At 46.8% G+C, this 22,359-nt stretch overlaps 1 protein-coding gene across 1 annotated transcript; it reads left to right on the top strand.

Annotated features, from left to right (window-relative positions):
- The first annotated feature begins 710 nt into the window (after nucleotides 1-710).
- On the top strand, nucleotides 711-17,171 carry ARF4 (ARF GTPase 4). Its single transcript, XM_077278573.1, has 6 exons — nucleotides 711-1,099; nucleotides 12,428-12,508; nucleotides 12,978-13,087; nucleotides 14,129-14,200; nucleotides 15,037-15,162; nucleotides 16,058-17,171. The coding sequence occupies exons 1-6, from the start codon at nucleotides 1,033-1,035 to the stop codon at nucleotides 16,142-16,144; spliced, it is 543 nt and encodes a 180-aa protein (XP_077134688.1). The 5' UTR covers nucleotides 711-1,032; the 3' UTR covers nucleotides 16,145-17,171.
- Nucleotides 17,172-22,359: the final 5,188 nt, after the last annotated feature.

Raw genomic sequence — 22,359 nt, 5'->3', positions numbered from 1 at the left:
CTATATGGGGAGCAGATAATGGCGTTTCCCAAACTGTTCCCACAAAGCTGGAAGTGACAATCGGACACAATGTCTTCAAATTTCCCTTCACTGGATCGGAGGGGCCGCGTCCGAGCCCTGAACAATAAGCCCATAGTCGTAGTCTTCCTCCTCCACCACCTGTACAGCGGGCACAATGCAGTGAGGGGGTACTGTCCTCCTGGCCAGCACCAAACCCAGACCCCTCCGTCAGGTAGTGAAGTGTGTCCGTCACTGCACAGAACACGTCTCCTCCAGAGTCTGGGGATGGCTTCACACCACTCCGTCCGACGCTCGGCATTGTGCGTGGTGATGTACGGCTGCAGGCAGCTGCTCCTGCTGGCGTTATTTGTGAATGAGCGGAATTGCTGGGGTAAGGTCAGGTGTTATCTGAGCATGCTCGGGTGCTAACCGAGTGTCTTCGACGTGCTCGAATAATATGCTCGAGTCCCCGCGGCTGCATGTGTTGCGTTTGTCTAACAGCCATGATACATACAGCCACAAGCACGCTCACTCATCACTACATGTCACTACCAGAGGAGGTCTGGACTCTGCAGTTACGGGGTCAGTCAGGCATTGGGGACTTTTCTGCCCCTCAGCACTCAGTGACCCCATTCTGTAACGTAACAGTGTCACGTGACGCTGGCGGCCCTGCACATGCTCAGTTAACACATCCGTGCAGGTGTCTAACTGACGCATGCGCAGCAGCCACCGTGGATCTGCCGGGTTGGAAAGTGAATCGCTGGAAGCGGCATGGTGGAACCTCTTATAAACCCCGCCCCCTCACGCGTTTCTTAGTAACCGCTCCCTTCTGTCTAAACCACGCCCTCAGGTCATGTGGCCAAGACCGCGCCTACTCCCTTCCCCCACTTCCGGTGCAGTTCGGGATGTGGCGTTCGTGACGTCATTTGGACCGCGTTGGAAGCGCTGCCGGGGCTGAGCGTGACGTGGCAGAGAGACGAGTATCCGCCGGGTAACAGCAGAGCGCAGCACAGCGGCCGCCGAGCACCGACCATGGGCCTCACCATCTCCTCGCTCTTTTCCCGGCTCTTCGGCAAGAAGCAGATGCGAATCCTAATGGGTGAGTGCGGGCCTGTGACAGCCGGGGAGAGGCCGGTGTGGGCTCAGCGCTGAGGGGCCTCCTGGCACAGAGCTGGGCGCGGGAGGAGCACAAGGGCCACAGAGCGGTGAGGACGTGACTGGAGGGCCATGGCCAGCATCTGGGGGGCCACGGGGCCAGCATCTGGGGGGCCACGGGGCCAGCATCTGGGGGGGGCACGGGGCCAGCATCTGGGGGGGGCACGGGGCCAGCATCTGGGGGGCGTCTCTAGTCACAGCTAAAGGGGGCCCCGGCCAGGTGTCTATATGGCTTCTACACTGGACACTGGGGGGCTCCGGCCAGGTCTGTGCGTGTGTGTAATATATATCAACTTTGCTGGTTCCTGGGGGGCCCGGCCAGGTGTGTATAGGGCGTCTACACTGGACACTGGGGGCACCGGCCAGGTGTCTATATGGCTTCTGCGCTGGTCCCTGGGGGGGCCCCGACAGGTGTCTATATGGCTTCTGCGCTGGTCCCTGTGGGGCCCCCGGCCAGGTGTCTATATGGCTTCTGTGCTGGTCCTGGGGGGCTCCTGTCAGAAGCTGACCAGCCACCTTCTCTCATCTTGTCCCTTTTACAAGGCTAAGACAAGGATTGCACTGCTGTCGACTGCCCCTTTAATCTGTGATAAACGCTCCAGGGAAAATTTTTGGTTTAGCTCCGTTTGTTTTGTCCATGCTGTACAGAATTGTGCTAAGTGTTTATTAAAGGATTACTTTATTCCTGCATTGTTAAAGGTGGTGTCCAGGACTTAAAGGGGTTTTCAGGTTCTCCCTGGGTTTTTTATAAAGCTTTACTCGCCCTCCCCAGGTCCATGACTGAGTCTCCACCGCTTCCCCCAGTGTCTGTTACTGTCTTCAGCGCTGGCATCAGATTTTCCCAGGTTCTGACTTCTGGTTCCCCCCCTTCCCCAGAATAAGGGGATCTCTGGAGGAACAGAGTGAGAATACGGCAATCTGTAAGAAAATTAAAGGGGTTTTGCAGACAAAGAGAAAAGTTCCCCAGGGGCTTGGAGCTATAAGTGTTGCCTGCCTATTGGCACACATTGCATCTAGTGCAGGCAGCCGTGTGATCAGTGTGTCCCAGGAAGTGATGTCACACCACCAGCAGGACCGCTGCGGCCTGTGATTGACTGCAGGTGACTTGACCAGTCCGGCATCTTGAAAACCATCCACTGCTCAAATAGGCTGACCACTGCAGGCAATCATAGGTGATGGAACAGTGACATTGCAGACCAATGAGCGGCCTGCTCTTGTAGGTGAATATCACTTTTTTTTTTTTTTTTTTACAGCTCTGACCCTGTGGGGAAACTCATCTTTTTGGCCCCAACAAACCCTTTAAAAGCCCAATGTATTGTATCTCCAATATAAATGGAAGTGGTAGCGCTTTTTTCGGAGTGATGCTTTAATGCTGCAATATTGCCCTGTAACATTACGTACAGCGTTTGTGATCCTGGTGGGCCCCAGGTGACACTTAGGCATGCCTTGCATATACCCGATCTGTCACGATGCGGTACCGCCCCTCATCACCATTGACAACACGTAGACCAGTCTAGCATTGCATGTCAGGAGTGTGTGCGTAGAAAATGCAGACCACCTTGGAGAGCACACGCACGTCATTGGGGTGGGGGTTCGGAGCTGCAGAAAATTGGAAGCAGAAGAAAGGTAGGAGGGAAAAGTCTACATCATCTGTAGCTCTGCACTAGCTTTCCTAGATCAGCATTTCCCAAATTCTTGATATTTAGGTTGGTCATCAATGTGGATAGTGTAGGAATATATAAATGGCTACATAGAGGTCAGGTCTGATTGTCCTGGTGGTACAAGTAACGGAGAACGTGTGAAATAAAGTGCGTGACAACCCAATTGTATCTTCCTCTGGCCATTAATGAGACTTATCGGCAGACCATTTGATGATTCACCGATACATAGTAAGATTACTGAAGTCAGCGTTATCCCTCATGGGCGGCTTCTTACTCTATAGGAAGTCTAAGAGGAGAAAAAAAAATCACCCTTAGAATATGGGAAAACACTCGGGGCCCAAAAGGCACACCGAACATGTCGGTTCCCCAGCATTTTTTTTGTGAAATGCCTTTTGTGCAGCACATAGATGTTGATGACTAGCCAGGTGCGAGTCTGACGTTTCAATGATCAGCAATTACTAGGTCTAGTGGCCGCCAGAAGTACAGGAACAGAAAAGCTCTGCACCCTGTATAGTGGCCATTCTTGGGTAGTGCGGCTCTGCTCTCGTTCACTTCAATGTGAGCTGAGCTGCAGTACCCTGTTATGGCCACTATACACTGCATGGAGCTTTAGTGTTCCAGGGATGGTTGATCCGTTGGGCGCCTGATGATGGTGACCCATCCTAAGTGTTTGCTCGAGTATCCAAGTCTTGGACGTCCCCTGTGGGAACAATGTGGGTAGTTTTGAGCAAGCAGAGTAAATTTGGGCACTCCTGGCATCCGACTACATGGGCAGCTAGTGTTGCTCTGCTGGCAGAAATACACCCTCTTCTAACAACTAGGAAGCATTCTCTGCTTTTTTTTTTTTTAGGCTATGTGCACACGTAGGGAATGGGGTGCAGAAATTTCTGCACAAAATCTGCATCTCCTGGCAGAATCCGCAACTGCGGATTTGCTGCGGAATTGATGCGGATTTGCTGCGGTTTTTCCCACTGCGGATTTCTATAATGGAAGGGTGCAGAAACGCTGCAGATCGGCACAAAAGAAGTGACATTCACTTCTTTTAAATCCGCAGCATTTCCGCACTGATTTTTCCGCACTATCTGCACAGCTTTTTTTTTTTACCCAGTGATTTACATTGTACTGTGTACATCAGTGCGGATCTGCAGCGTTTCTGTGCGGAATAATCCGCTGCGGATCCGCACTAAATTAAATCCGCATCGTGTGCACACAGCCTTATAGGTTGTTCCAGTGAAAATTTGACTAAAGGGTAATTCACTAACGTGAGGGGCGACAAGTGTTACATTTCCTTGCAGAGCCACCACAGGGGTCTTTACGTGGTGGCTACCTTTTCCAGGCAGTACTAGCAAGAGTTTTTGTTTTGTTTTTTCTTCCAGGATAGAGCATATTTGTATGTTTTTTTTGTTTGTTTTTTCTCACTAATACTTTATACATAGTCATCTCCCACAACAAAAATCGCTCATCTCTATATTGATGATGCCCCCAAATCGGTCTCCTACGAGGCTTCTAAAAGGGTCAGCACTAGTGATGAGGTCTGCGGGTGCAGCATGTCCCCTGGTAGCCGTCCTGTAGAGGATGACTTGGGGACACAAGTACGATACCCTGTGGAAGAACAGTGGTCGGACTCTTCTAATCCCAGGTGTCACTACTGTATAGGATCTCCCACCCGCTGACTTGTCCACATCACTTTCACTCCAGGCTGCAGATTCCCTTCTGATCCAGGAATGGGATCCAGCAGATCCGGGCGTGCGGTCTGCGAGTGACTGATCCGGGCGTGCGGTCTGCGAGTGACTGATCCGGGCGTGCGGTCTGCGAGTGACTGATCCGGGCGTGCGGTCTGCGAGTGACTGATCCGGGCGTGCGGTCTGCGAGTGACTGATCCGGGCGTGCGGTCTGCGAGTGACTGATCCGGGCGTGCGGTCTGCGAGTGACTGATCCGGGCGTGCGGTCTGCGAGTGACTGATCCGGGCGTGCGGTCTGCGAGTGACTGATCCGGGCGTGCGGTCTGCGAGTGACTGATCCGGGCGTGCGGTCTGCGAGTGACTGATCCGGGCGTGCGGTCTGCGAGTGACTGATCCGGGCGTGCGGTCTGCGAGTGACTGATCCGGGCGTGCGGTCTGCGAGTGACTGATCCGGGCGTGCGGTCTGCGAGTGACTGATCCGGGCGTGCGGTCTGCGAGTGACTGATCCGGGCGTGCGGTCTGCGAGTGACTGATCCGGGCGTGCGGTCTGCCAGTGACTGAGCGGTAGTTTGAGGTGTTTCCTTATTGTCTCCATTCAGCATTATGCAATCCTCTCTTCCTGTTTCGGGAGTCCTTTGTGATGTGGAAGGAGGCCGATCTGCCGCACACTTGGTGTATAGTAATGGAGGATAGTGATGAAGATTTACAGCTCTCCTAATAATTTATTTACAGCGAATGACAATGGGGTGAGCAGAGGCGGCACAAATATATTCCAGCTCCTCTTTAATATTTCTTATTTTTTTTATTAATCCAAGGGGGTATATACAGTTCTCCCAGTCTAGAAATTTTTTTTTTTAACTTTATTCATTTAATCCATTAGTCAATAAGTAATTTTAATCCTTAAGTAAAAAAAAAAAATGTTCTGCAAACCGCAGCTCTGCATTGTCAATTACCATCTTTTTTGTACGTTTTCATCCTTTTCAATTATTTATTTATTTTTTCTTAGTTTTGGGAAAAGAATAATCGTGTGTTGAGGGGCGGAAAGGGAGAATATGGCAGTCAATCAACAATTTAAGGCACCTGTCAATGCAGAGTAGAACCCTTTAAGAGTTTGTTCACTTGCAGCTTTTTTATTAATTTTTATTCAATTTTTTTCTTGGCCTCAATGAGGTGGAAAAAAATACACCCTGATTATTTTTTTTCCCCCTAAAAAAAAAAAAAAAAAGTTTAACAATGCTATGTGTAAATGAGATTTTAGAACGCACATTCATTTTGCTGCTACTGTAAAAGCATTCTTTCCTAAAAAAAAAAAAACACAGGTGAAGCATTAACTGTGAACAAGCCCTTAGGCTAGATCAGTTAATGTAGAAATTTCTCCAATTTATGAAACTTATGTCCTTAAATAAGAGATTATATATTTTTTTCTGTGATCACACATGTCTGATTTCAGCATGTCCAAGCTTTCTCACCCCCCTCTTTAAAGCACAGCAGTAGTTTATCGTGGAGTCAGGAGGAATAAGGAGGCTTTTGGTAAAGATCCCATCAGATCGGTTCCTTTTGTGTCGTCATACGTCAGCTAATGGCTGATCCTATCAGCTCACGTGTGGATCAATGGCGGATTAGTAATGCATATAGCCAGGGATGCGGTGTAATCCGTCTTTATAGAATATGCCTGTCGGTTGTCTGTGGAGCGGGGGAGACAAGCGGCGCTGCTGCAGTCTGGGCGACTCTAATCTCTGGAGGAAGGACTGAGCGCTCTCACAGTATGGCAGATAAGGAGCTGCTATCAATGGTACAGGGTGGATAAAAATCAATGTTTTTTTAAAAAAATCAAAAAAATCGGATTTTTTTGATTTAAATCGGATTTTTTTGATTTAAATCGGATTTTTTTCAATAAACTGCTTTTTGAGGAAAATATTTTACCATCCAAAGGTTCTTCCATCATGAGATAAAGCTGAGTTGTTTAACTCAGTAGAATAAAGGCTGTATATGTGTAAGGCTACGTTCACATTTGCGTTGTGCGCCGCAGCGTCGGCGCCGCAGCGCACAACGCAAACAAAAACGCTGCAAAACGCACGCTAAAACGCTGCGTTTTGCGCCGCATGCGTCGTTTTTGCCCGCAAGTTGGACGCAAAAAAAATGCAACTTGAAGCGTTTCTTGCGTCCAACGCTTGCGGCCATGCGGCGCAAAACGCAGCACAACGCATGTCCATGCGCCCCCATGTTAAGTATAGGGGCGCATGACGCATGCGGCGCCGCTGCGGCGCCCGACGCTGCGGCGCTGGCCGCAAATGTGAACGTAGCCTAACATTCACAATGCCATGCTCTTCCAGAGGTTTCTGTAGGATGCTGACTATCCAACAAGTTTGGGCATGTCAACTGAATGGAAAAAGAAAGTAAACCAAAAATGAAACCAAGCTAGAAGTGTGGAATTAAAGGGGCAGTATGAACAAAATGTGGAGGCTATTAATAGTTTATACAATTAAGACATGCTGCTTTTAAACACCTACCTATTGCCATATAGTAAAACAAAAAATATTTTTACTTACTTTGGGGTCCCCCCCTCACCCTGGCGTTAGATCGTTGCCCCTAGTTTCGTCCGTGTAACTATGGGCGCACATGCGCACTGCTCTCACTTCTCATTTTAATCGTGATTTATATTAAAAAAAACCTTTTGATTTAAATCAGTGATTTAAATCATGATTAAAATCATGATTTAAATCGATCCGATTTAAATAGAAAAAAATCTTTTGATTTAAATCGTGATTTAAATCATGATTTAAATCGGCGTGATTTAAATCAATCCACCCTGCAATGGTATAGAAAGGCATTGGGCAATGGTTACCGACACATGTTGTAATTATGAGGGTTTAGTGCGATGATCACATCCTTGTATACAATTCACACTATTGCTGTTGGCACACCCTCTGCATACACGAAAAAGGGTGGTGAGAAGCTCATTATTCAGTGTTTTCAGTCTCCACCAACCCTGACTGACAGCTGCAGCTTGTTCTGAGCAGTGAGATCTTAACAGCGGGGAGGAGGGACACTGAGGAATCTAGGTCATGCTGAGATCGAGTTTAACACTTCCAAAATGAGTCTCCAGCCATTCTGACATGGATATTTTTGTTGTCACAATAAGTACACCAGCATCATCAAGTGTAAAAAAAACAAAAACAAAAAAAAAACACAAACAAAAAATCTTAATGAAGGCAGTTCGTATTGTGAAAACTGCTGACCGATCCTCTTTTTAAGTTTTCTGTTCACTTTAGTGCTTGGGTGCGACACTGCAGGAAGTAGCAGTGGAAATCGGTGAATCAGCGCTTTTGCCAGAGTCATCCCCTGTTGGTCGGGGGTCCCTGTTAAAGGACCCCCACCATTATGGACTGATGCCGTATTATATCATTATGCCCTTTTTAATAATCCTCAGATTGTACTAATCCTGAGAAAAATGAAGAAAAAAATCAGACCATGTGTCAAAACAGTAGTTCCCGTCGGAGCTGGTCGGTGTGCCCCCATACTGTAGACAGGCTTGGCACCGCACCACTAGTCGCTGGTATCTGAGGATTGTGAAGGATTGATAGATGCAGGCCCTGTGGTGTGCAGTCTACCAGCATTGCTCCTGCGCTCGTCTACGTGCTGGGTGAACCCCCGTGTGACTGCGTTGCCCGTGGTGTGGTAACAGGTGGCATTGCTCCTGCGCTCGTTTGCTGGGTGAACCCTCGTTTGACTGCGTTGCCTGTAGTATCAGGTGGCATTGCTCCTGAGCTCGTCTGCGTGCTGGGTGAACCCTCGTGTGACTGCGTTGCCCGTGGTGTCGTAACAGGTGGCAATGCTCCTGCACTTGTCTGCATGCTGGGTAAATCCTCGTGTGACTGCATTGCCCATGGTGTGGTAACAGGTGGCATTGCTCCTGCCCTCGTGTGCTTGCTGGGTGAACCCCCTTGTGACTGTGTTGCCTGTAGTAACAGATGGCATTGCTGCTGCACTCATCTGCGTGTTGGGTGAACCCTTGTGTGACTGCGTTGCCTGTAGTTACAGGTGGCATTGCTGCTGCACTCGTCAGCGTGCTGGGTGAACCCTCATGTGACTGCGTTGCCCGTGGTGTAGTAACAGGTGGCATTGCTCCTGTGCTCGTCTGCGTGCTGGGTGAACCCTCGTGTGACTGCGTTGCCTGTAGTAACAGGTGGCATTGCTCCTGCGCTCATCTGCGTGCTGGGTGAACCCCCTTGTGACTGCGTTGCCTGTAGTAACAGGTGGCATTTCTTCTGCGCTCGTCTGCGTGCTGGGTGAACCCTCGTGTGACTGCGTTGCCCATGGCGTGGTAACAGGTGGCATTGCTCCTGCGCTCGTCTGCGTGCTGGGTGAACCCTCGTGTGACTGCGTTGCCTGTAGTAACAGGTGGCATTGCTCCTGCGCTCGTCTGCGTGCTGGGTGAACCCTCGTTTGACTGTGTTGCCTGTAGTAACAGGTGGCATTGCTCCTGCGCTCATCTGCGTGCTGGGTGAACCCTCGTGTGACTGCGTTGCCCGTGGTGTAGTAACAGGTGGCATTGCTCCTGCACTCGATTGCATGCTGGGTGAACCTTCGTGTGACTGCGTTGCCTATAGTAACAGGTGGCATTGCTGCTGCACTCGTCTGCGTGCTGGGTGAACCTTCGTGTGACTGCGTTGCCCATGGCGTGGTAACAGGTGGCATTGCTCCTGCGCTCGTCTGCATGCTGGGTGAACCCTCATGTGACTGCGTTGCCTGTAGTAACAGGTGGCATTGCTGCTGCACTCGTCTGCGTGCTGGGGGAACCCTCGTGTGACTCCGTTGCCTGTAGTAACAGGTGGCCTTGCTCCTGCGCTCGTCTGCGTGCTGGGGGAACCCTCGTGTGACTGCGTTGCCCATGGCGTGGTAACGGGGCATTGCTGCTGCAGGTGGAGCCGTCCTGATGTTGACACCGGTGATGGTGACCGTACGTTTACTGTGTGGCTTGCAGCGTGTGCTGCTTGTTAGCATCGGACTGTTACGGACTCTTGGTCGGTCAGTATGTATGTAAATGACAAAAGCTTTGCAACTAGATGATGTACAAGTTGTCTGAAGGACCCACCGCTGGCAACTGCAGAAACACCAGAGGATTGAGATTTGCTGGGATCGGTCTCACTGCGACCTCTAATCTAATAGAGCATTGCAATGGACAATAATATTTGGAGGGCGTCCGTCAAAGGGGGCAGAGTGAAGGTCCCCTATTACACAGCTGAGCTGTTCAGTCTCCAGGAGAAGCAGCGGGAAACGCTCCAACAACCTTCACTACAAAGCTCCAGGGACGTCCCAGCCACACACCTATTCTTGGACTGAACACACCATGGGGAGGTGCGATTAATGTGAGCCAGGCCTGGTGTGATCTCCCAGTAGACTCCTGGGAATGTCACTGTTGGTTGCCCCCCCACTTAGACCACCTAGTGACAGTGACCAGGCATTCCCAACACAATGTATCCCTTGAGAGAGGTGTTCATCTGATTGGTGTAGGAACAACTTCTGAAACCCCCTATAAAGATTGGGACTCGCAATGATGCACCCCACCTCCCCATTCATTCCATATAGGACTTACTATTACTTCTTAGTATTGGGATAGTGATGACACATTGCTCTTCTTTCCATCCCCAAGTGCAACATCTGCCTCTTAAATAACTGCAAAGCTCCGTTCTTCAATGAATGATCAGACGTGACTAATTGATTCTGACCAATATTTTGTTTGTTGTTTTTTTTGTGTTTTTTTTTTGGACTGCTCATCAATTTTTATTTTTTCCGATGATATTTGTATTGAATTTTTCCGAATTTTTCCACTGATACAGATTAAGAATTATTGGTATAAATATTAAGAGGCTGCAATATTATCTAAAGGTAATTACACATACCGTATATTAGTTATCACACTATCAATACAAAGACTATGAACATGTCCATAGTAACGTGGGAGCAGATTGCTGCACTCCTATCGGTTCGTCATGTGCTCACCTGTTTCCCGTAGACCCATATTACTCCTATGTAACTTAGATTTATATATTTAACAATCCAACTTATACCCTATTAAAAAGTGAGACCCTTACCCAGATGTAGCACCTAGTAATGACCAAACCGAGGCACTGTGATGGGTTCTCCATCCGCCCCCTAACTTATAGTTGTGCAGATTTCCTTTTTTGTATGCTTTTTCTCACTAAATTCTCTACATTTTGGAGGAGATTTACTTAACCGCTGTGCTGCTATAATTTTTCTTATTTGGTAAAGTGCTTTTTTAATAGCCAATCTTTCATTTTCGTCTTCAGTTCCTCCATCTACTTACCCCCAGCACACACACTATAGGATGCATCGGGATATTGACACCAAAGACGCCATTTAAGTAACCAACAGTGTGTTTCCAAAAACGACACACCCAAAACATGTGTAAAGTATCAGCCGGACCCATCCCTCATCTTGTGCATACATCATCTGCTCTCGCTCCTATTTTATTGAGGAATGTAGGAGTTTTATACACCCGGTGTAACGGGTATAACTGACCCTCTCTGGTGGGCTGAGGACGTTATTCTGTCCCAATGATCAGGATCGATTCTACCGCACACGTTATTCTTGGCACTGGTCGCGGTACAATGGATTGTTTGCTCTGTTAACGAGATGAGTAACCTTATATCTTTGACATTTACGCTGTCATTATCATTGATTAGTTGTGTATTTACTCTGACAACCAACTAAGGGCATCCAATCCTCCCTCCTGAGCCGCCACATCGGTTATAATCGCCAACAGTCTTGCAGGTTTTTTTCCCCCCCCCCCCACTATCCAAAAGATGGGCTCCGTTATGTAGATCTGTGCACCCTTCTGTAAAAGTCATGACTACAGAGCCTCCAGCAGTCCATGCCAGGCTGATTTCAGTCCTGTACTACTGGGGTTTCTTTTTTTTTTTCTTTCTTTACCCCTTTAAATAAATGTAAAAACCATATTAGGGAAAAGAATATATCTGCTTGCATGGCCAGCTTTAAATCTGGGAACAATTGCATTAATAAGTATGGAAGAAACCCGTAGTTGAACTATCCTAGAAAGATATTACCATTTTAAAGGGGACCTGTCACTTGCCATAAATGCGTCATTTTTCTTTCCTGATGTAAATGCCCGTGTTCTCCTGAATCCGACTTTGTCTTTCTTTTGTTCCTGCACTGATTCGTACCCCAGATATGAACCCGTCTTCCCTGTATGTAAATTCGTCATTTTCGCAGAGGGGGCGTGGCACTCCTGACAACGCCCACAGAGAACAGCGTAGGGCCAAGCCCCTTTCACTAACAATACTAGATTTGCATGCAGTAAAGAGCAGGCCGTATCTCTGGAATGGAGAGGTGCAGGAAGAAAAGAATAACTACGCCGGCTTCGGGAGAACAGCGGCATTTACACCAAGTAAAAAAAAAAAATTAATTTAAGTGCCACACATTATTTTACCAGTAACTACAATGTAGTCATCCTTATACTTAAAAGATACATTTTGGCTATATAAAGTCAATCTATTGGTGAAACAATTACCGCTGTAGATGCACCAGGGGGTTTAATATCCTGAATTTATACACCTAGTTATCGTCTTAAATTCCCTGTAAAGGTGAAATGGTGAACTGGAGTAATTCTGATCAGTGGAATGCGATACCGGTGATGAATCTAGAGGTTGCCTCTGTCATAAATGGGTTAAATTGTAAAAAAAAAAAATAAGTAGGGGAAGTCCTCGCCGCAGACTGAACCGGTCCTGCTGGTCCTGTGGCTGTCGCTCCGCTCTGGGCTCTGCGCCTCCTGCTCTAGTTCACACTTTATTATCTGCCTCCTTGTGTTTCCTCACACTGTAACTATATAATTTTATAGCAGGAGGAGGTTTACGTCTGATGTATTAATGTAGGTGTTCTTCTTTTTAGTTGGTCTTGATGCTGCCGGTAAAACAACAATCCTGTACAAGCTGAAATTGGGAGAGATCGTCACAACCATCCCCACCATCGGTGAGTCCATTTCCAGAGCTGAAATGTCACAGTGGTCCTTGCTGGCTCAGTATCTTCAGAGCTCTAGCAGTGAGCGTTGTGAAAAAGCGGTCTGTAGATAACCTAAGAGTGCACCTGTCAATAAGCTTTTTTGACAGGTTCTGATAAGTAGCAGAATTTTGAATGCAGCTCTGAATTCTACTATAGGCGGTATGCATACCAGCAAAATGTAATGTATATCTACTGAGCAATCTGAGCAACCTGTCCCCTATTATATTGATACTTACATTTTTTGCGCACCCCTTGTAAGTGCAGATATTCCTAAATAAGCCGTCCCTCTGCAATACCTCCGTGCACATGCTGTGATGTCTGCCGCGCTAGGTTACTGAGCTCCCCCATGATGTTGGGGGATGGTGTAATCATTTGGAGTTACAGGCTCTAGTTTTTATGCTTTAAGCTAATTATATATTTGTTGTTTTTGTTTTTAAAGGTTTTAATGTGGAAACTGTAGAATACAAAAACATCTGTTTCACCGTCTGGGATGTCGGCGGTCAAGACAAAATCCGACCCCTCTGGAGGCATTATTTCCAGAATACACAGGTGAGGCATGCGCTCGCTACTGGCCTCATGGCTTCTGAATTCACAAAACATTAAGGGTCAACTGGGAAAAAAAATGAGCTGTAAAAATATCAATCCAAGTGATGTCTACCTGGATCTAGTGCAGGCTGCTGTGCTGACACAGGAAGACAAGACGTCACCGTTCCACCTGTCAATCACAAGCTGCAGCAGAACTGCTGCTAGTGGAGCGGTGACATCTTGTCTTTATGTTTAGAGCTGACCACGGATTAACATCTGCTTTCTGGTGGGTGAGCATCACTTCGTTCAAAAAGAAAAAAAAAAAAAACTGCTTCAATCTCAGTGGTCACCTGCTGTACTGCCTGGTATCATGGCTCAGTGCCAAGCAGTGATGCCAGCAGTACGGTACATCACCACGATTACACGCTGGCATCATTGCTGGATTGGAGATGAGGAGTGTTGCGTGTATTTTATACTATTTGCTGCTTTTGTGTTGAAAGCTGACAACCCACATCAGGGTAAATGCCCCCCGTTGTCAAAAATACTCAGCAGAATATATTCCTATCTAAGGAGATGGGATTTTTAGAAAACTGCTAAAGTCACTTTCTGTGATTTTTTAAATCTGTTGCATGTCATTTCTTTGTGTTGGTTTTCATTGTGGACCCGCCCTGGGCAATGTGTAGGGTGAAATTGGCAACAAAATCTGCATGTGGATGAAAAAGTGGGCTTATTAAAAAAAAAAAAATTATATATATATATATATATATATATATATATATATATATATATATATATATATATATATATATATATATATATATATATATATATATATATTTTTTTTCTCAGTATCAGCACAATAATGCAATACATGCATAGCCCATTGTAGATGTTACACTGCGCGATGGACCTTCTATGAGGCATTCAGTGGCCGCAGGTCATGGTGACTCTTGGCTACTGCATGACATGTCAATATGTATATAATTATTTTATCTTGGTGGTATATGCGTGTATGTATTTTGAGTTGGCATGGTGCTCATTGTTTTTGTTGGGTTTTTTTTCTAGGGCCTCATTTTTGTTGTAGACAGTAATGACAGAGAGCGAATCCAGGAAGCCGCAGAGGAGTTACAGAAGATGGTAAGAGCCTAAGTAGATGAGGTTAAATTTTTTTTTTCCACTTTTGTCTTTCTGTGCAATTTCCTGGGTTGTATGAGCGTCTTCATTGGTAATGTGTCAGGCTATGGACGCTCCTCTTGGGAGGGTTGTTGCCGGCTTACATGCGATCACACCCGGACACGCCCACCTTCAGGGGCCAATGAGCAGACGAGTTTGCAGGTGTAACGCCTCAGTAGAATCAAACGTGTGCACCGATTGGTGGTTGCAGGTGGGTGTGTCTGTCGTCCCCCACTCCTGCACTGTGGGCTTCTGGCTTTAACCCCTTCATTACCTGTGACGTATAGGTAGATCATAAGTCGTGTCCTGGCATTTGGTGCAGGCTCTGGAGCTGAGCCCGCATCTTTTCTGGCACATGACTGCTGATTTGATTAGCGGTAATGTGCCCCTAACAGCTGCGGGTGGAATCGCAATCCACCTGTGGCTGTTTACATGCCGTCAATCTAACAGCATCATTTATCACAAGCTTACAGGAAGCTCGTCACTAACCCCCACCCCAATCATACATTTCCAGGAGGAACTACAGAGGAATGGCACAGCAGTTGTATGAGAAGAAGGTCCATAATGTTATTAGCTTGCCCATTTTAGTAACTAACTTGCAGGTCTTAAGATCTGACTTCTTGGAGCAGCATTACTGCAGCAGATGGCATTGTGGATGGGGCTGGTACAAGATATTCCGCCACTGCTGCAGTGTGGGCGTCTTCTAGGGCGATCCTGTGCAGCCAGAATTACATCCGCTGTATCGCGGTCCCTACTCCATGTAAATACGGTCCCTAACAGATGGCTGCATTTGTTTTCAGCTCCAAGAAGATGAGCTGCGGGATGCCGTGCTGCTGGTGTTCGCCAACAAACAAGATTTGCCCAATGCTATGGCCATCAGCGAGATGACCGATAAGCTGACGCTTCAGTGTCTGCGCAACAGGACTGTGAGTACATCATCATCATCATTATCAGTGTTCTGTATGGCGTCCCTAATCTACAAATGTATTCTAACTTAGTGGTTATGTATAGTCAAAGGATACGGGTTAAATGTATGATCACTGCGGGTCCTTCCGCTGGAAACCCCATGATCCTGAAAGTATGATCTTCTGCCTTATGGGGGGTTTCAGCTTCCTCCTGAATCAACATGTTGGGCTATAGGTTGAACTCGATGGACTTAAAGGAGCATTCACATCTCCAAGATCCTATCCCAATATGTAGTAGGTGTAGTAGTAATAATAATAATTCCGAAAAAAGAATGCGTTACTCACCATGGCAGCTTGAATGAAAAGTCCTTTATTTCATGACTTTCATCTTAGATGGTAAGGTGCGGGGAGAGGAGAGGAAGGAGGTAATATTAGCAACTACCTCTAATTAAAAATGTAGTATCGTTTTTCTGATTGGCTATGTCTTTTGTCATGTGCCGGCATTCAGGACCTTAAATATCCATGGTTACGACCACTGATATGACCGTTAGCTAGTTTCTAGTGGTCATAACCATGGATACCGAAGGTCCTGCAATGCCTTGCCTACATACCTAAGGTCCTGCAATGCCTGCACATGAGGAAAGACGTAGCCAATCAGAAAAACTATAGTACATTTCTAATTGGAGGTATTAATATTATTATTACATCTACTACATATTGGGAAAGGATCTTAACGACAGGTATACCCCTTTAAGTCTTTCATATGTAGCCGGCCCTGCTGTTCAACATCTGATGTAGGACGTCCATATATGTCCCATGTCGGGAAGGGTTAAAAATACATTTATATTTGATTTTGAATGCTTCTAAGAAAGTTTTGGAAAAGTTTGCGACTTATTCTCTTTCTCTCGTCTTTTAGTGGTACGTGCAAGCAACATGCGCAACTCAGGGGACCGGTCTGTATGAAGGACTGGACTGGCTATCAAACGAGCTCTCCAAGCGTTAAGGCAGTCGGCGTTCAGCAGAGGACACAACGAATAGAAGTGGTCTAGGCGCGTAACATCCAAACTAGTTCTAAAATGGTATAAAGAAATGGAATGGGGGGCGGCAAACACTCTAAAGTTTCCAGATTCTTTTGTTGCCGGTTACTTTGCCGGGTTTTCATATTGCCTTCAGAGCAATGTGGCTAGATATAAAGCGGAAAATAATAAATTCTCCCTTTTGTGAAAGTGTTTTTTCTGGTTTAACTTCTCCTTTACATGCCTGGAAAATGATTATTGTGATGCTATAGATCTGACTGCTTCCCCTCCTCCTCCCCTTGTAATGCCCTCTCTTTCTCTCCTGACGAACACAATGTCCTTCCTGAGTCGCTCGCAGCTCTCCTATGTAAAGTCGGGCTGTTTTAATTATTGCACACTTTGCAGAATTCTTGCTTTACTGATGTTTTCTTCTGTCCCCCTTGCTCCATCTTTGTGTCATTCCTTAAGACTTTCTGCTGAATTAAAACGTAGCATTCCATCATTCCATACCTATTTATTTTTCATCCATGCCAAAAAAATAAAATACAAATTTTTTTTGCTAAAAAACCTTTTTCGGAGATCAAGAAAAACACTATGAATCAACACCAATTTTCATTTCTTTTAACCATGTGTTGGCCAAGACTAAACTTTCTAATGCCTTTGCAATGAGGGTTGGTAATAAAGGCCTTTGCTGCAGAGAGTTTGCAATAACGCCTTTTTTTGTTGTTGTTGTTGCTGAGAGCGCCCGCAGCAGAAGGAGCCCCCCGGCTTGTTTTATTTCTCAGCAGATTGTCTCAATTTGGGGGGTATATTTTTATTTTCTTTGTTGCTTTCAGCTTGGCTGTTTTTTGTTTTTTTGCCCATTGTACCATAGTTCTGCTGATGTTTTATTGTTTATTGGTGAACATATCTTCATGATGCAAAACTTATTATTTTTTGTTTTTGGAATTCCTCTGAACAATTGACGTTTTCTTCATACCCCACTAAAAATTATTCCTAATAAAATAACAAAAAGTTTTCTTTTGTGGCGTTTGTTTCTAATGAATCTGAATGAGTTATTTCTATGCAAAAAAAAAAAAATACTATTCCTCTCTACTCCTAAGGCCGACTTCAGATCTGTGTACAGCCTGCAATTTCCAGACAGCGGTTCTCCCAACCTGAACTTACAGCTTCATAGACCCATAGCAAGCTGTAAAGGTATGTGCACACGTTGCGGATTCCATTGCGGATTCTGCAGAATCCGCAGGTAAAATGACCTGCGTTTTACCTGCGGATTTCGCCTGTGTTTTGACACCTGCAGATTCCTATAATGGAATAGTGTAAAATGCTGCGGAAAATAATCCGCAGAGTTTCTGTGTGGAATTTTCCGCAGCATGTGCACTGCAGAATTGGTTTTCCATAGGTTTACATGATACTGTACCCCGCATGGAAAACTGCTGCGGATCTGCAGGGCCAAATCCACAATGTGTGCACATACCCTAACTTCGGGTCGGGACACCCTCACGCATAGGATGCTGTATGTTTGGATCAGGACACCCTCACGCATAGGATGCTGTATGTTTGGCTCGGGACACCCTCACGCATAGGATGCTGTACGTTTGGGTCGAGAGACCGTCAGTCCCGGATATTGCTGTCACATTTGGACTGTGAAATATGCAGCAATCTCTGCCCTCCTTTATTGGCCCATTGGCTCACAACCCATCCACGTCTTTGCAATCATTACGATGTCAAGGACGGCACTAATGTAAAATCATAGGTGCAGTGTGAGCCCATATGGGCAACACAAAGGGATTATTCAATTTTTGTACTTGGTGTGATTAAAAAAAAAAAGCACACCTGCAAACAGTATTGCACTATAAAGCATGGAGGATAAGTAGTTAATTTTAGATTTGAGTCACTGACTGTTTCTTAATAGGAGTCTGTCTACAGAAAAATTACTGTTCAAACAAAGCACAGGCACTCTGTGAACCCTTAGGCTATGTGCACACGTTGCGGAATGGGGTGCAGAAATTTCTGCACAAAATCCGCATCTCCTGGCAGAAACCGCAGGTGCAGATTTGCCGCGGAATTGATGCGGATTTTCTGCGGTTTTTACCACTGCGGATTTCTATAATGGAAGGGTGCAGTAATGCTGCAGATCCGCACAAAAAGTGACATGCACTTCTTTTAAAACTGCAGTATTTCCGCATGGATTTTTCTGCAGTTTTTTTTTTTTCACTATTGATTTACATTGTACTGTAAATCACAGTGCGGATCTGCAGCGTTTCTGCGCGGAAAAATCTGCTGCGGATCCGCATTGTGTGCACATAGCCTAAGGCTACTTTCACACTTGCATCGATACGGGGCTGTCGCAAACCGTCGGCCCAACGGACAGTGTGCTAAATAAATGTAGCACAACGTGGGCAGCGGATGCAGTCTTACGACGCATCCGCTGCCCAGTGTGATGAGGGGGGCGGAGTTCCGACCGCGCATGCGGAACTGACGGACAAAAAAACCATTACATTGATCGTGTTTTTGTGCGTCGCGGCCGCCAAAACACGACGCATCTGTCGCACGACGGATGCGACGTGTGGCCATGCGTCGCTAATGCAAGTCTATGAAGATAAAACATCCTGCGGGCAACTTTGCAGGATGCGTTTTTTTTCTCCAAAACGACGCATTGTGACGTACGTCACACGACGCAAGTGTGAAAGTAGCCTTGGGGTATGTGCACACGCTGCGGATTTTGTTGTGGATCTGCAGCAGTTTTCCATGCGTTATACAGTACCATGTAAACCTATGGAAAACAAAATCCGCAGTGCACATGCTGCAGAAAAAAAGTGCGGAAACGCTGCGTTGTATTTTCCGCAGCATGTCAATTCTTTGTGCGGATTCCGCTGTGGTTTACATCTGCTCCATTAATAGGAATCCGCAGGTGGAATCTGCACAAAAACTGCATAAAATCCGTGGTTAATCCGCAGATTTACAAACACTGGTGCAGAATAATCCGCAGACATCCCACCTACGTGTGCACGTGGCCTTAGTGTGGCCAAACAGTTCTCTGCATCCCACCCTCCTCCACTTGTTCTCCATCTATCTCTCACTGGAGATGAAAAGCAAGTGGAGGGAAGGCGCACTGAACGGTTTGGCCCCATCAAGGGTGCAGAGTGCCTGAGCTTTGTTTGATCAGTCGTTCTAGGCTGACAGCTAGGCTCAATTAAAGTCCAACAAGCAGCAAACGATAGACAATAAAGACTAGGGAAGTGTTAAAAGGAAGTGAACTACAAAAAGTGCTATTCCCATCTCCGCCATGACAATACCAGTCTGTATGCAGTGGTCACAACTACAGACCCCCAGAGCGGGATGTGCCATGGGCTGGAACTGCTAATCTCTACAGTGGATGTTCTGCATCGACAAAAACTAAATCTTCGAGCAGTCACAAATACTCTGAGACCACCCGAGCAACGAGTACACTCGCTCATCACTAATAATGAATAGTTGAGGTGAGTACTTCTACAAGGTTGTGTTCTCGCATTGCTGATACAGAACAGTTTTCCAAAAACGCAGGCTGAAAAATAAAATATTTCAGCAGTGACACCGTTTTTGTAAAATTTCAGCAAAAATGTGAACCACAAAAAAAACTTGTGTAAATGCTCTGAAGCTGCAATGTGTGAACACTACAGCCTAAGGATCATAACTGCTTAATTACTGCAGTAATCAACAAATCTGCAATCAATTCAGTCACAGAACAGCCCTTCCTATAGGCAGCTGTGGCGCCACCGCTTGTGTCCCATTCATGTGGATGGGGTTGTCGACAGCAACTACATTAAGATCTATCAAACTCCGCTTCCAGTTGTGACCACAATTCAGCAAATCGGCCACATGGCTATAGAAAATACTTATATGCACATAAGGCCGGTCTCCTGATCAGGGCTAACGTGTGTGTGTATATATATGTGTATACGTACGCACGCTGTTTCATGACTGTCTGAAACCAGGCAGGAGAGTGGCAAGAACTGATTTTAAACGGCTTTATATCACTTTTTAGGGGAGGATATTTCCCTCTCCTTAGTTAATAAATTAATGCTCTCTGAGCCTGCGCGTGTTCCCTGGTCCTGAGCTTGCGAGCGCGCCCTCGCTTCCTGAGCCTGCATGTGTTCCCTCGTCCTGTGAGCGTGCCCTCGCTTCCTGAGCCTGCACGTGTTCCCTTGTCCTGAGAGCGCGCTCTCGCTTCCTGAGCCTGCACGTGTTCCCTCGTCCTGAGAGCGCGCTCTCGCTTCCTGAGCCTGCACGTGTTCCCTCGTCCTGAGAGCGTGCCCTCGCTTCCTGAGCCTGCACGTGTTCCCTCGTCCTGAGAGCGGGCCTCGCTTCCTGAGCCTGCACGTGTTCCATCGCTTCCTGAGCCTGCACGTGTTCCCTCGTCCTGAGAGCGCGCTCCCATCCTGAGCCTGCACGTGTTCCCTCATCCTGAGAGCGCTCTCTCGCTTCCTGAGCCTGCACGTGTTCCCTCGTCTTGAGAGCGCGCTCTCGCTTCCTGAGCCTGCACGTGTTCCTTCGTCCTGAGCCTGCAGGCGCGCTCCCTCTTATTGAGCATGCTCTGCTTGTTTTGCCTAGTAATTGACCAGTAGTTTCTACTTCCTCATAGAACTGTTTTACAAACACATTTATTGTCGTCATGTTCCAGTAACAATGATTTTAGATGCCTTTGGGCCTCTTTCTCTCTTGTTGAATTTTCAGGACACTTATTTTCACTTAGGATTCGCTCACCCGTCCTCTATCCTCCAGCCCCACCCCTTTTACGCAAATTCTTTTGCGGTTTTTATTTCACCAATTAGCACCTCAAAAAAAATAAAAAATTCTTCATAGTGTCCCAAACAGTCATTAAAGGAGGGGGTGATCCAAGAACCTATCCCAAAAAGTAGGTGTAATAATAATAATATTTGCAAATACTTCCAATTAGAAATGTAGTATAGTTCTTCTGATTCACTATGTCGCTTTCCTCATGTGCAGGACTTTAGGTATCCATGGTATGACCACTGATATAGTGAGTTGGGCTACGTTCACATTTGCGTTGCGTCGGGCGCAGCCGCAGCGACGCATGCGTCCCTATATTTAACATGGGGGGAGCATGGACATGCGTTGTGTTGCGTTTTTTTGGCGCAAGCATCAGGGCACAGAGGACGCTGCATGTTGCATTTTTTTTGCGCTAAAAAAATGAACGCATGCGTCACAAAACGCTGCGTTTTGCGTGCGTTGTGCCGCCAACGCAGCACACAACAACGCAAATGTGAACGTAGCCTTAACTAGTTGCTAGTGGTCGTAAGTTGCATCGGGCCGAAAGAGACCACTCGATCCCCCTGGTCTCAGATGAGGGGATCAAAGACTCACGGCTATGTCGGTATAGCAGACATTGGAGGGTCAGGGGCAGACACGGCCCTGCAGGGGAGTATTGAGTAACTGTGCCCCCTCTAGGTGCCACTGTGACAAGACACCTCTATGGCCACCGATGCTTCCACGGCGCACAGCCAGCCAGGATCCCTTAGACCAGCCTGGGTCAGGCCTTGGGCATCGGCTCATCGCAGCCCTTCCCCCGCACACTGGTTAGGGCGATTTTCTTCCTCTGGAATAAGTAGATTCCCAGCAGGATTTTAACCAGGATAATGGGAGCTCTGCTCCTACACGTTACCCATTGTCATGGAGGATATTACAGGGCTAGATCATGTAACTAATGAATTGTGTGCTGCTCCTGTGCTTACCTAAAGCCCCCCCTTAGCTCTAATTTAGGGTACATCTCACGGCATACCTGCAGGACCTGTATTTGGTGGGAGATCAGACCCCTACAGCTGCCACTGATCCTCAGAACGCATAATCATCTGCAAATTAGACGATAACCAAAGCTGTGATCTTTCTATAGCCGGAGAGATCCTCCTCTGATGAGGAGCCCGTGGTCATTTAGTGGTGGCTCATGGTCTCCTTTAGCATTTGGTGAAAACCAGAACCAGACCTGACGTCCATATAATAAACCCAATCATTCAGACCCATCACTCACACTTAGGCCAGGTGCACACGAGTCCTCTAGAGCCGGCAGTCATTTTCCCTCAAGTATCTTCTCCATCACTCTTAGTTGGCCCCACCATGAAGCCCTGTAGACTTTGAATGATGTAGTACCCTATATGCCAGACCACCCGCCCTGTGTGCACCGCTTCTCCTCATATTCAGCAAT

The sequence above is a fragment of the Ranitomeya variabilis genome, chromosome 8 (genome assembly GCF_051348905.1).
Source record: "Ranitomeya variabilis isolate aRanVar5 chromosome 8, aRanVar5.hap1, whole genome shotgun sequence".
In the NCBI taxonomy this organism is placed as follows: domain Eukaryota; kingdom Metazoa; phylum Chordata; class Amphibia; order Anura; family Dendrobatidae; genus Ranitomeya; species Ranitomeya variabilis.
This window is presented reverse-complemented; position numbering and strand designations above follow the sequence as displayed.

What these genes read in the sequence shown, in the direction of transcription:
- ARF4 (XM_077278573.1), top strand. Translation starts at nt 1,033, where the DNA reads ATGGGCCTCACCATCTCCTCGCTCTTTTCCCGGCTCTTCGGCAAGAAG. An exon ending in ATTATTTCCAGAATACACAG is followed by an intron (nt 13,088 to 14,128) that starts GTGAGGCATGCG and finishes TTTTTTTTCTAG; the next exon opens with GGCCTCATTTTTGTTGTAGA. An exon ending in AGTGTCTGCGCAACAGGACT is followed by an intron (nt 15,163 to 16,057) that starts GTGAGTACATCA and finishes CTCGTCTTTTAG; the next exon opens with TGGTACGTGCAAGCAACATG.